The 15,439-nt window shown below is 31.3% G+C and overlaps 1 protein-coding gene across 2 annotated transcripts in view; it reads left to right on the top strand.

Annotated features, from left to right (window-relative positions):
* The window catches only part of LOC145329963 (uncharacterized), a 48,866-nt gene that overhangs the window by 32,733 nt on the left and 694 nt on the right, over nucleotides 1–15,439 (top strand). For both annotated transcript variants that reach the window (XM_080174464.1, XM_080174473.1), the window contains exons 12-21: nucleotides 1,806–1,900; nucleotides 2,049–2,152; nucleotides 2,416–2,492; nucleotides 2,761–2,867; nucleotides 3,921–3,986; nucleotides 4,477–4,556; nucleotides 5,195–5,252; nucleotides 5,848–5,904; nucleotides 10,794–10,902; nucleotides 14,823–15,195. In XM_080174464.1, coding sequence (XP_080030590.1) covers nucleotides 1,806–1,900; nucleotides 2,049–2,152; nucleotides 2,416–2,492; nucleotides 2,761–2,867; nucleotides 3,921–3,986; nucleotides 4,477–4,556; nucleotides 5,195–5,252; nucleotides 5,848–5,904; nucleotides 10,794–10,902; nucleotides 14,823–15,195 — 1,126 coding nt within the window. The remainder of the gene's footprint in view (nucleotides 1–1,805; nucleotides 1,901–2,048; nucleotides 2,153–2,415; nucleotides 2,493–2,760; nucleotides 2,868–3,920; nucleotides 3,987–4,476; nucleotides 4,557–5,194; nucleotides 5,253–5,847; nucleotides 5,905–10,793; nucleotides 10,903–14,822; nucleotides 15,196–15,439) is intronic.

Genomic DNA, 15,439 nt, shown 5'->3' with positions numbered 1-15,439 from the left:
GGTACACTTATTTAACCAAATATGCATCTTTTTGGATGTTATTACCATATTTGAAGAAAAAATGACAATCAGCCTCCAGGTTCAGGTGCTGCAGGCCTCCAGGTACACTCTGGACAGGTAGAAATTAAAATTTCGTATTTGAAGAGTTAGAGGTACACTTATAAAACAAAATATGCATCTTTTTGGATGTTATTACCATATTTGAAGGTAAATTGACAATCGGCCTCCAGGTTTAGGTGCTGCAGGCCTCCAGGTACACCCTGGACAGGTAAAAATTTAAATTTCTTATTTAAAGAGTTAGAGATACACTTATTAAACCAAATATGCAACTTATTGGATGTTATTACCATATTTGAAGGTAAATTGACAATCGGCCTCCAGGTTCAGGTGCTGCAGGCCTCCAGGTACACTCTGGACAGGCAGTTATAATATTTTTTGATACTTTTTTATTTAGAATGGGGAATGCAATTTCAATAGGATTCAGATTATAAAGTATAGATGCTAGTGAAATAATTTTAAAATTACTACTGAGAGAGGTTAATTTTATCCAGATGTCATTCAGAGCTACAGATTCTCCATCCAGGTTAGTAAAATATAAAGAAATTCTTAGATTGTATATTCAATCCACGTCTAAAGAAAAAGGCAGGAATTCCTGACACTTTCTGGCAAAAATTGTATTTATTTTTATATTCTATATTTGTTAAAAGTTCCTCTGATATTCTAAATGGCCGACTGTTTGTCTGTGCATATGTAAGAAATATTATGGAATAAATGTAAATTTCTTGGCAACTAGGTACTCAAGATAATATGCTTACTTTTTTTTAGTTGGAAATTCCCTATGCCAATAAGCATTTTCTTGGTCTGTTGGTCTGCAGCACCTGTACCTGGAGGCCGAATATCAATTTACCTTCAAATATGATAATAACATCCAAAAATACGCATATTTGGTTTAATAAGTTTACCTCTAACTCTTTTAAATATTTTTTTAAAAATTTTTACCTGTCCAGAATGTACCTGGAGGCCTGCAGCACCTAAACCTGGAGGCCGATTGTCAATTTACCTTCAAATATGGTAATAACATCCAAAAAGATGCATATTTTGTTTTATAAGTGTACCTCTAACTCTTCAAATAAGAAATTTTGATTTTTACCTGTCCAGAGTGTACCTGGAGACCTGCAGCACCTGAACCTGGAGGCCGATTGTCATTTTTTCTTCAAATATGGTAATAACATCCAAAAAGATGCATATTTGGTTAAATAAGTGTACATCAAACTCTTCAAATAAGAAATTTTAATTTTTACCTGTCCAGAGTGTACCTGGAGGCCTGCAGCACCTGAACCTGGAGGCCGATTTTAAATTTTTCTGCAAATATGATGATAACATCCATAAAGATGCATATTTGGTTAAATAAGTGTACCTCTAACTCTTCAAATAAGAAAACTTAATTTTTACCTGTCCAGAGTGTACCTGGAGGCCTGCAGCACCTAAAATCTAAAATCAATACCTAGTCCACTGCACACTGTTTACGCGAAAGTGGCAGAACTTCCCCCCCCCTTAATTGAACTTTAATCTAACAAAAAAGCTTGGTTAGTTAAATAATTATGCCCTTCAACATTTGCTTTATATTTTTTTTTGTAATAGGTGCTGACTATACTTGATAAAATATGTAGCCTTATATTCTAATAAATGTCCAGTTCAATGGTAATAAGCTATAGATCTGTTAATGTCAAAACAAGTGCAGATAATTTGCAATCGTTTATCTAGATTTCAAATGAAATTACTAATAAGAAATATATTATTTGTAGCACAACTAAAGGAGGAAAGAGAAGTAACAGCAAGGTTAAGCACAAGTCTAGAACTCGAAAGAAGAAAACTAGAAAGTCTAGAACAAAAATCAAAGGTATATTTTTTTGTATTACAATCTTTTAAAAAGGCCTTTTCTGTTTTATATTTTAAAGTGTTTATATTTTTGCTTCATTGTTTCGATAATTTTAACTTTTTTTTTTAGCACAAACTTCTATTATTGATACTCATATCTTATTTCTCAGGGAGCAGGTGGAAAGAAAGATGGTTCCCGTCGGAGGTCTTCCCTTATCCCTGAAGAAGTTAGAGAGAGTGAGGGCAGGCTAATGGCAAGCATGGATCTATACAGGTATTGGTCATGAAAAGTTGATAGGCTCGAGTCTTGTGTTAAAATTGTAGTTTTTATTTTTTGTTAACATTTTGCCTATTACTGATATGTTAGATGTTTGACATGAATAGTAAAAGTAAGGGCCTATATAAGAATGCCTTGAACATGTCCAATTGGGATTATCAGGCAAAGGTTGTGCTATCAAAGAGTAATTCTCTCAATTATTTATATTGTACAAAGTTATTTTTTATAATTAATACCTTCTTAGTTGTAATTTTATTTAGACAACGTTGTGAAAACCTTGGTTCCAGAATATCAGGATGCCAGCAGCAGCTGGAAAGAGATACCTGGCAGCAACCAGGTACATTTAAACACATTATAACCATGAAAATAATCTCCAGAAAATAAGTTGGAAGATTACTTTAAACGTATTTTTAAGGGTTTGACTTACTATCCGAAATATAGTTTACAACCTACCGATTCAATAATTTTCGGGATCTTGCTGTACTAATATTTACTTTAGTACACGCTATAGTAAATCCAGGGACTAATATTATATTGATAAAAAAATCATACCTAATCGCCACATGCAAGAAATATGGTAAAAAATTGATGTATATTTTGTGCAGAGCTTAGCCTTGAGATAACAAAACTTCGCAAACTATTGGCTGAGGAAAAGAGAAGCTGTCACATGGAGGCAGAAAAATTGAGAGAGGTTCATCATCTTTTTGAACAGGTTAATATTAGATAGATAAATAAGTGGATAGATTGACAGATAATTGAGTTGAGTCAAATGAAGGCATCACCTTTTTAATTATATGGTTAGGTTTATTAAATGTTAAATCACGAAACCTTTGAGATATACCCTTTTTTTTACTTTTTATATTTTGTAGCAAGACTTACGGAACAAGTAAAATAAACATTGATTCTCATTGGTATAGAGAATCTTCAGAAAAAGAATTCATCCATCTATCTTAAATAGCAGCTGAGAAAATATAATTTCTCTGTAGCTTAATGGACTGACAGACAGACAGAACTATTTTTAATTTGAAAAAATTTTGATTAAATATCACCTATCTTAAATAAAATTGTTTAAAAAGTAGGTAATCATTCTCCCTGGAGAATAAGAATGTCAAACAATTCTGTGTCCAATTTGTTTTTATTAGAACTAATAAAAAATAATGAAACTATTTTATCTTTCTCTCTATCAATGTCACTAACCTTTATTTAACTGCTTTAGAAAAGATGTAAAATGATCTATCAATCATCTTTATCTAAATCACTGTTTTTATGGCCATTTTAGAACAATTTACTTATTTGATTGGAAATAATTTTATTCTTTTGTAAACTGGAAAGTGGAAGAACGTTTTATGGATAAATTATTATATTAGGCTTATTCTTTCAAGGACTCGTCATATTGGTCCTAACCATCTAAAGAACAGATTGTAAAATACAATATGATTCATAAACCACAAAAAAAATAATTTTGCGTCCCTTAAAGTGCCTTTTTGAACACCGACCTCCCCCCTCATTTTAGAAATAAAGGGGGTGGATTGTTATCTAAAACTTTAGGTTAGGTTATATTTGGTACTGGGTAGGCTCGCAGATTTATTACCCTGTACTTATTATAGACCCCTCAGGTTGGATTCTAATTTAGGCATTAGATTTTTTAGATTGTAGGATAGAAATTGGCTAAGTAATATGGTGTGTAATTCGAGGGTGGAATGCGTACTCTTGCTCCTAATTTTATCTTCCATTGAACCATTTATATAACATACACTCATTTTAGGTTTATCAAGAATATGCATCTGCCCTGGAGACTATCAAACAATCACATCACGAGAAAAAATCTAAGGTAAAATAAGTTTCAATTTTTCTAATTGCTCACTGCAAATAGCATTTGAATGATTGATTATTTTTAGTAGGGAAGTTACTACATAATTCAATTTGTATGTCCGTCTGACACGCTTTTGGGGTAATGTTTTTTCTCGTTTAGAATTGTTATATTTCTGAGAACATACAGCAAATGATTTTCTTGATCCGACGGTCTGTTTTAAAGGTTTCGTTTTATTTGTAATTAACCTCTTACTCTTTCTTTTTTATTACCAATAAACATATACTCTAGATTTCAGCATTTGTCCATACATGATTTTTTTATTCTTTGCTTCTTATGTATGTTGTCATTAAAAGATTATAAAAAGGGATTTTTTAAATCAGTCTTAAATCTGAACAGCCTTGCAAGGGCCCAGAATTTTTATCTCATCATAACATAATTATATACCTAGTAATTATAATGTTTGTCAAATTAATTAAATCTATTACTAAACAATAATTTATATTTTTAGCATCAACAGTTAAACAATTCTGTGATGGAAAACATAAAAGAATCAAATCTCAGAGATAATATGGACAGTCTTACTGCCAGGTAGGAGTTTAGATAAGAAAGTTGAAACATTTCGGGTATATTCCCTTTCGTGGCAACGCCTCTTAAGGGGCGATTCTTCGTATTTTTATACTGTCCGTCAGGGTTATGCAATTGGCCCCGCAGGGTCAGAGCCCCCCGCAGCGGTTAGAAATAGGAGAAAAGCTACTGTTAACATACGATGAAACGCCCCTGAGGAGGCGTTACCACGAAAGGGACTATACCCTTTTACGGTGCTTTCCCTCAGACCTAAGTTTGAAACACTAAAGCACACAAAACTCTTTTTTAAATTTTTTTTCGGAGTATTCTCCCTTCGTTTTTTTTCATAACTTTTAAAATTAGTATTTGGTCTTTATGTTTTATGAGTAAAACCGCCGGTTATCCTCCAAGACGCTAGAATGTTACTGGTTATCGTTTCTAATTTTTCAGATTTTAAAAACTTAACCAGATTTTAGCATTGAATTTAATTAAAACTCAAACGCTTTAATAAAGTCCAAAGTACACAATTTCCAAAACGTATTCGGAAGATTAAGTTGTCACAAAGGTTAAAAGAATTTAAAATATGTTTTTAATCATTTTTATTTCAAATTATTATTCTTATATTTCTATTTTTGAATCTTTTGAAATTTTTTTTGATGAAGGTTGATGAATACAGAAGATGCCCTGAACAGGGAGAGATTGAAAAATGAAGAACTGCAGGTGTTATTATCTATCTATATGTATACTTTATACTTGTCTATTCATATTATCAAAATAGCAAGAGAATTCATATTTCTTTCTACGTCTAATTTTTGTTTTTACCAAGCTTCTCATTTGAAGCGGTATAAATAGAGTCTAAATATTGTTTTGGACAAGACACCTTCCTAATAACGAAGCCACCAATATAAATAAATAGAACAATAAATGTTTTTTTGAAAAAAGATCAAATACATAAAACCATATTTCTTAAGATAATTTTTTTGGTTTCTTTCTTTGTAATAATATTTTATTAGCAAAACTACTCTATAATTTACACTGTATGTCAGCACGTTCAATCCGTAACAATATGGGTGAAAAGGCTATTTTATCTGCTGCAATATGCTAATGTTCTTGTTAAAATTCCCTATAATTGAGCATCTAGTGTGTAAGTACCTGTCAGTTATGATATAAAATATAAATGATAAAAATATATGTGAAAGGTTTTGTGATTTTTTCCAATAAAATTATTCTTGATTTGGACAATAATTTTTGTCCGTATTTCCATCTTATTTGTGCTTCGTTACTTATAGAAGTTGTCATCATTGTTTTTGTATAGGACCGTTTACGTCAAAGTGAGAATCAGTTAGAAGCCATTCCAATTCTAGAAGCCCAGGTAAGATCAATTTTAGTAGCGAGGCTACCATATAATCGAATTTGTTAGAAACTGTAAGGCCAAGGGGCAAACATTTTTAGAGCTGAGCTGCTATTTTAGATAGATTACTATATTTTTTTCGCCACTAATGAGCTTCCTTCTTTAAATTTCTGTAATGCGTCGATTGATGTTTCTGAACTTCTGAAAGAGTAGGTACTATGGGCATCAATAGTTAATAACTTATTATTATTTTTAACAGTAATGATGTCCAAACAAAAATCAGTTTTAACCTTAATGCTACAACACAAATGTATGATAGTTTTAAAATCCAATGAAAGTACATTTGTTTGTCTTTTACAATTTGTTATGAATTGTCTCTTAAACTAACCAACAAGCCCATTCTTTTCTATTATGGTTTTCAACCTTTTCTTACAAAAAAAGTATAAAAAGCAAAACAATTTATCTTCCATTGAAACTTTGTTCAAGAAGTTTGTATAGAATCTTGTTCACAGAATTTTAAAGGATAAAACGACATGTTTTAGTCTTACCAATTGCTGCAAGTATATGAACTTAAAAAATCATTATCCACTGGATTAGAACCAGTTGTGAGCCATAATGAAAAATCAAGTATCTAATTTTATAGATAAATTTTTAAGAATAATAGAATAAAAATCATATAAGTAATACTTATCAGTTTTGTGGGCTCTAGCCTTCGGCCTCTAGTTTTTCATTTTGATTTATAGCTGAAAGCTGTCTATAAGGATTAGTCAATTAGGAATCTTATTTTTTCTACAGTTTTCTACAAAATTTAACCTCTCTCACATTCCTGAATTTTTGCAACTTTTTAGTGTGTGTGTGTGTCTGTTAGTCAGTGTCTCGGTGTAATTACCCATACAATGCACACACACACACACACACACACACACACATGTATTCTCTTTGATGACATTAGGGATGAATAACCCATAGAAAATTATACAATTCAGAATAAGGAAAATTGTCGTGTAATGAAATCATATTAATTTTGTTCACATTTAAAGGAAAATTAATAACAAAACAAAATAAATTCAGTTGTTAGATATAAAAGTTTAAGGAAAATATTTTTTAGTCCATTCATAATATTAACTATTCTTTAAAGATCATTGTACTTTTTACTCTCAGGTAACTAAACCTGTTAGAAGATCAATGTAAAGGGGAACGTTTATATAGGTTGAGCAGTTTGCGAGATACCTCGCTACATACAAACAGACATCGTATTACTTTCATGTTTGAATTTAAAGTTACATTTTCAATTAAAATTCATACAGACAAACAAAATTACAGAGTAGTATTGCCCTGAAAATAAGATATCTTATCTGTTTATTATTTGTTGGTAGAATTGTAAAAATCATTTTATCACATGGGCCCAAACTTATATATTGGCACAGGTTTTGACAAATATTCTGATAAAAAATTTAATACATATTTGACATAAACTACTGATAGCTCCTAAGATAAGGGATATAACTTATGACATGCACTACATTTGTGTTTTAATAATTAAAGTCGCGAGAAAAAAATGTTGGAAAGGTTTAAAGTTTATTTTGTTCTTGAATATATACTTCTTTCTCTGTTGTATTGGCTTATGTCTGAGGATTATTTTCTTCATGTTGTTATGGCGGAACAAGGAGGAATTTTTCAAAGCAATCGAATGAAATAAAACAATTATCTTGATAGAAATGTTCAAGAATCCTAAAGATAATTATGCATAGTCGTAATCTAGAAAAGCTGCATATCTAAGTGTCGTATTAGAGATTTTTCTATTGTCTATGGGCAGGTTTTTGGCTGTTTTCAAAGATGAATAAACCACTTAAAGATATAAAAATGTTACCTAATCTTCCTCCTGTGTGAAATTACCAGTCATTTTATAAACAGAGAAGAAAGTTGTAAACTGGGTTTACTAGAAGCTTGAGTTAGTTGTATCATAAAATCAGATCCGCTGTTATTTGATATTTATCCTTGAGAGAGTATTGTAATGTGTGTGTGTGTGTGTGTTTATCTGCGTGTGTTTATTTGTTAAGCTAGCTGGATTTCAAGGGGCTCAGGTATAGGTTATCAGTCTTGAAAAGATTGGCAATTTACTTTTGATCCCACAACGTTTTGATAGAAATCCTAAGAATTTAAAAATAATCTCTAAAAGATGATTGATAAATAAAATATTTTGCTCTCTCAGGGCGTCTTAAATTTAATACATACTTATAGGAATCTTTAAATATCTTAGGTGATAATAAATATATTAGTTACTTGAATTAAAGGATAGTCAATAAATCCTCTTTCTAAAATAGTGTTACCTTGCATAATCAATATTTCCACCAACATAAACCAATTTCAGTGGCTTGTAAACAAAAGAAGGCATTTGAGACAATGCCCGCCCCCCCCCCCCTCAAAAACACCTGAAACGACCTTCCTAAATTTTGAAAAATGCTCCTTTGTCTCCCCCCCCCTTTCAAAATTTTCTATTTACCGCGCAGAGCCCTCCTCCATAAACAAAAGTTTCTACAATTTTTCTAACATAACTTCCCTATTATTCGTGTGAAGTCTGAACACAAATTGAAACATATATTCTGATCAGACCATACATAGGTTTCTTGGAAAAATATTAAATATAACAAGGACAATCAACAATAAAATTACTGGATCCAAATAAAAATGAAATTAAACCTGTTGCACTTGTTTTCTATTGTTTTGTTCATTTCTTTTTGCATAACAAGATACATTTGAAATATTTAAGCATAATATGTACACTACAGTTGCTTCGCTACTAAAAACAAACAACTATATTTTCACTAACATATTTACAACATTCTCTCTGAGAAAGTACATTGTTACAGAATTTAATATTTTGTTTGTTAAGGCAACCCACCAAGCCTCTAGGAAATTGGAATGTAATCAAATCTGATTAATAACTCGGGCAATGGTTATTAATACCTTTGCGTACTCGTTAATTCAACAATCCATGATTGCACAACTTTTGTTTGGAAGTTCTAGCTGTGTGTAATAATAAGTTGCACCTGTTTTTAAACAAAGGCATTTTACCTTACTTATATTACCCTTTACATCCTCTAGTGATTACGATATATTTACATTTTACATGGTTTACTATTGGATTGTGGAAAACCATTTAAGGAGTCGGTTAAATTATATCAGAGATTTTATTTAACAATATTATACTTTTCCAATAGATATTTCTTCATCAAGATTTTCCTAATCAAAATAAGTTGTGCTTAATGTGAACTTTTTTATGTCGGACGTTTTATTTTATTACATTCTAAGGTTTTACAATAGTATTAAAAGAGATATCTAGATTTACTTTACTTTTTATGACTTCATATCATATTTTGTTGGAAAATTACTTTCATTCAAACAAATATTTAGATAGGTTCTTCATAGGAAGGATAAAAAATATTCAAAAAGAAAATTGGGATCTAGTGCAGTTTAAAGTAAAATGTTTCAGGGAACGATTATCTCCAAAATCGATCCCAGGAACTGCGCCAGATCCGAAAATTGACAAAAACAAATTATGGAAATAAGGGCTAAAGAAATATTTAACAGACAACCAACCCTTTAATTTCACGACCGTTGTACGGAAGTCCTGACATCTGCCTGTTTTTGAGTTAAGGCTTCTATTAACGCTAATGACGCTTATATTATTTCTTTCAATTTATGCCTTGATTCCTTGGAGGAAAGGGAAAAGTGAAAAATGATTAATGACATGATACCCAGATAAATGGTGCTGTTTACTTGTTTATTATATCGTCTCAAAATAGATTTTAGAAGATAGAGCAAACATATTTTTTACATGATATCTTTTTCAAAAGTGAAATTCAAATATTCAAATGTAAAAGACTTGATTTAATAGGGAGGGAACTGTACATTATACAGGTACACAAGGTTTTTATAAAAAAAATCTCTCATTCAGTGGTTCAAAAAACTTTCAGTACTTTCATTAAATCGTGGTTGCAGTTGTTTCAAACTAGCAGTATCCTTGGGATAGGGTAATTTTGTTTACATCATATAGGCTGTACATCAAACTTTTTGTCCATTGTGATAAAAACTCAATAGATAATATCAAACACTGTTGTGAAGTCTAATAATCAAAAGTATTTATTTAGTTGAAATTTTTTATCAATGTTATGTACTCGGGTGTCTTAAAGCTTAATTTTAAAAGCATAAATATAATAGATATTTTTTATAAGCTTAGAAGTCTGAGCTATTTCTCTTTCATGAATTTAGGAGTTATATCCTATTAAATCTATTGCTTATACATCTAATGATTTTTTGTGGTAGATAATATAAATATTTGTGCCTAACTTAACCCAACTTGAATGTTTGCTGAAACGAAGCTTTCAACAGAGATTAATTGTTTTATTAACTGTTTTATGTCCCACTCTGACGTTTGTCCACTCTGACGTTTGGGACTCTTGCGTTTGGGACTCTTGCGTTTGTCCACTCTGACGTTTGGGACTCTTACGTTTGGGGTAGGACCGTTATTTGTTTTGGCTTATTTTATCTGCCGAATTTATTTAGCATTGAAATATAAAGTTAAATTCCATATTATCAGATTAATATTTCTTAGTTGTAAATTATTATATTATTCTAATTAGTGCAGATAGCCAATCCTTTGATTGCATTACATTTGTCTGTTACTACTAACTGTTTTTAAAAATGTTGAAAAAGTTGTAGATATTTTCTTTATACTTTGGGTATTCGATTTAGGCAAAGATTCGAACTCGTCACCTTCTCGACATAAAGCGAATGTGTTACGTTTTATGCTATATGGTTTTCTTTGATTTTTTCTTTTGGCGTTAGAAATAGAAATTATTTTTGCCATTAATACAATATTTTATTTTTAATATTCTGTGCTTTTTAAGGTTGAGGTGTACCGGTCAGATTTCAATGCAGAGAGAGAAGCTAGAGAACGTATTGCCGGTGAAAAGGCGGATTTAGCTGAGGAGCTAGCTAAATTTAGGAAACCGACAGGTAATTCCACGAGGTGCCAGTTGAGTTCAGATAACCCAAACTCTATTTTAAAATATAGATTGAAGATAAAACGGAGGGAGTATTTTTTCTTTCTATAACTAACCCATGCGCTACCCTAACCCAATATAACTTTTCCTAACCTGACCTAAAATAATAACAAACAAAATAAAAATAACCCCCTCCTCCAAACTATTTTTAATTAATTTCAAAATATGGGGAGTATGATTATCAGTGCTCAATGGGAAAGCGGTTGTTTAAGGATAAGATTTATATTGTAAGAGGATTTACGTCATCGTGTCACTCAAATATTGCCTGCAAATTTCAATAATTCCATCATTTTTCACTTTTTCACGGAATATGGTTCTTTTTGCTGCAAAATAATTAGGCCGTTACACCTACATATAAATAATATTCAAACAGACAAAGAAATCTTCATTTAAATAAACTTATGAAGAGGATTTAATGTTAAGTAAATTATATTAGCATTAAGCATAAAGTTTTATTGTTATAACCCAGAAGTTAAGATAACATTTTTAAAATTGGCTATTAATTTTGTTGTTGTAATAACTAGTCTAATTAAAATTAGCTCAAGAAAAAGAATAATGCGTTTAAACTTACATTAAATGGCCCCTATCAAAAAGGATAATCTAAATCAAGCTCGAGACTAAAAGTTTTGCTGAAAATGTTTGATCATTCCTAATTTACATATACATCTGTGTAAAATATTTATTTATTGCACAGCTTGTGTTGAGTTTACATTGAACAAAACAAAAACTATTTATCTTTTGTAGGAATATCAAAAACTTGGTCTAAATCAGGTCTACAGGAATAGGCAAATGGAAAAAAATATAGATTGCAAAATAACTTTCTCTAAATCTGGACAAGACAATATTTAAATTGTTTTTAAAAAGATTTATTTATCTGCCAGTGAAGTATCTTTTTGTCCATGTATATACATACAGGGATCTTAGGGGATAAGTCAATGGATATTAATATACTTACATTGCATCCCAAATGAGGATGAAAAAAGTTACTCCTTCTGTAGATTAAAATTATTGGTGAAAAAATTCGGATTCTAAAACTTTTGGACTAATTAAAATTCAATAAAAGTACTCAAAGTTTTTGAGCCAACGAATAAGAAATGTCGTTATAAAACTTTGGGTACCAGAATAATTTACAATCCTATGTCCCCTTCCTCCCTGTGCATACATTAATGTTTAGGTTTTCCTATTATAAAGAATAAATTGTTGCCTTAAAAGTGATAAATGGAACTTTTTTCTACAAATCTTGATTTATTCCACAAAAGATAAAAGAATTAAACAAGATAAAGAAACATAAATTAGAAAGGTTAGGGTTCAGTTTTTAATTAATTTTATCTTAAAATATAGAATATAATCTAGTAAGTTGTGCGGGAGATTATTTTAGATATTTAATTAATTAAATTATGATAAACTATTAGCTACAAGAATAAAACATTTATTCCAATAAAAACTAGATTTTGTCATTCTAAAAGAGAAACTACGCCTATAAAAGGTCACATATGGAATTATTCAGGGATATTGGGATGGGACAATGAGAATATAATTCAATTTTAGAGTTCCAGTCAAATAATCTTAAAAGTCAATAGGGGTAGAACAATGCAGCTTCTTGGAATGGTTAATAACAGATGTATTACTGTAGCGTTACTATCTTACATTTATGTTAACAAGGATGACAACATCCATTAAAGCAAAGCACTGAAACGGAAGGACAAACGGACATTAACACTTGTATAGTGTCAGAACTGAATAATCAGAATATAAATGTAAAAGGGTCGAAGCAAAATTGTAAGTAAATTTGTTGAAAAACTGCTTGATACAAGATAATGTTTTTGGACATACTTACATTTTTAGGACTTGATTATAGATCTGCTTCGCTTATAACATTATAGTTTGTTGTCCCAGGAATCAACATACCAAAAATCAGATCAATCGGATGATTAGATCACATAATTTGTTGTTAAAAAAAAATAAAAAAACAACATGTTTAAAATGGACGTACGGACATTTTTGTAATGATTATAGAGTTGCTACGCTTTCTAAATCGTACCTAACTAGTAAAGGAATCACCATGCAAAGTTTGAAATCGATAGGCTAATTCTAATACTTCTAAATTAACGAAAAAAGCTATCCGTGTGTGACGGACGGACGGACGGACCGACCCTAATTATAGAAAAGCTTCGCTTTTAAAAACTGCATTAAGTTTAGTCTAAGACAATCAAAAGAATGAATATTAGATCCATTATCCCATCCCCTATATCCCTGAAAATTATTGCAATCTGATGCAAGATGTTCCATCTCTAAATAGGTCACAAAATAACACAAATAAGGGAATAGGTAACATTACCACAAATATAAAAATAAACCAATTTGTCCAGTAATAAAGGAAGATGCAATTTCAATTGCAATAGTATTTATACTATGGAACGTATTCCCTTTAAAAGCATCTTATATCAGTTTTAAGGCACAAATATGTTTAAGGTTTAATTAAGGGGGGGGGGTAATGCAACCATCTTGTAATCAATGTATAAATGGCACTTAGAATTCGAATTTCGATTTGAAATTTTGCATGAGTAATCCTTGGTAGGTCTATTTTCCCTAAATCCAGCAAAAAGTTGGAAAGGTAACGGCTAACGGCTGGCGGCTCAGCCGTTTAGCCATTTTTGGAGTATTTTCAATTCAAATCCATCACGAAACCTATCTTTACACAATACTCTTTGCTGCTCCAAAACGTTTTCAAATGATTCTAGTTGGTAGTTGCTGGTACTAGAAATCTAAAAAAATGTTTTTGTATCACATGATTTAAAGCAAAAATATGTTTTAATAAGTTGATTTCTACGTAATTTATGACAGATTTGCCCTAAAAATAGCAAAAAAAAACGGCTAAACGGCTGAGCCGTTACTTTTCCAACTTTTTGTTCGATTTAGGGAAAATACACCTACCAAGGATTACTCATGCAAAATTTAAGATCGAAATTCGAAATCTAAGTGCCATTTATACATTGATTACGAGATGGTTGCATTAACCCCCCCCCCCCCTTATTTCAATTTGATACAAATTTTAAACCCATTATAATAATAGATTCTCTCATCGTATTATAAACAGCTTTCCGCGCCTTCGGCACCTCGGGGCTAAAAAAACTGGTATTAATCTTATGATTGTACATTTTCATATTCGTAGAAAGCTGGATATAATACGATGCTAGACATAGTTTTTTCGTATGGATGAGAACCGGTTCCTATCCACCGGATTCGAATGAATTCGAGAATAGTTATTTCTCGTATCGTATTATAAACGGCTTTCCGCGGATATAGAATGTACAATTATAAGATTAAAACTAGTTTTTTTAGCCCTGAGGTGCCGGAGGCACCGGCTAAAAAACTGGTTTTAATTTTATGATTGTACATTTCTATATTCGTAGAAAACTGGATATAATACGATGCTAGACATAGTTTTTTCGTATGGATGAGAACCGGTTCCTATCCACCGGATTCGAATGAATACGAGAAAATGTATTGTTTAATTTTAAAGGGGTTTAGAAAAATAAAGTTGTAGGCAGGTTTAATCAATGCTAAATATCATAGAAATATATTGGTTTTGTCTTAGTTTAGATTCTGCTTAGGCTTGTTTAAAACTACTTGATCTTTTTATCTTCAACTATTAATTTTATTGCATCCATAGATGTAAACATTGTAGATTTTGATCAAGTTTCTATTTCTTAATACCAAAATTAGTCCGGGAAGATGTATCTTCATCATTAGACAAACAGAAAGAAATATCAATTAGTTTTTTGTCTTCGGAATAGGAACGCTATTTTAAAATCAATCAATTTTAATTTTTAGCATAGAAATTTTAAGCACTAACTGTAAATTTTCCTTTAGGTGGGATGTCAGGTTCTATGCCAGCTACCAGAAATAACTCTATGCACTCGCACCAGCCGCGCAACCACCAACCGCCACCACCACAACAACACAATCAATATCAACAGCCAAGACAAGCACAATACAATAATCACAACAATGATCACAATAATTTTGATTACCATCGCAACAATGGTTATGACGCAGGGCCTCGCGGCCGACAGGGGTCAATTAATATGGGAGGCGGTGGTGGGGAGGGCAGGAGGAGGGATACGAGCAGAGGGGATGGGGGTAGAGATGTGCTGCGGGAGAGGATCAACCATTTTGATGACAGGGGGGAGGATCATATGATGGCCCAGATCCCGTTGACCGTCAATCAGCATAACACAACAAGGTCGGTACTTTTAAACTTTTTAGGGGCAAATTTTAAAATGTATACCTAAATAAGGTAAAGAAGCATTTCAATCTCGCTTATAACTAGCAAAACAAGTTATACAAATAATATAGGATATAAAAATTATCTTTTCTCCATTTAGTCTTTTTAAAAATTAGTTACCAGATTAGTTGAAAATGAAATTATATACATTTATGTAAATGATAAACAAAATCTTATAAATATGTCTTTTTTAACGTAATCA

Source organism: Acartia tonsa, chromosome 1 (genome assembly GCF_053477335.1).
Source record: "Acartia tonsa isolate MP-2025a chromosome 1, ASM5347733v1, whole genome shotgun sequence".
Taxonomy (NCBI): domain Eukaryota; kingdom Metazoa; phylum Arthropoda; class Copepoda; order Calanoida; family Acartiidae; genus Acartia; species Acartia tonsa.
Note: the sequence above shows the minus strand (reverse complement) of the source record. Positions and strands in the feature narration are given on the sequence as shown.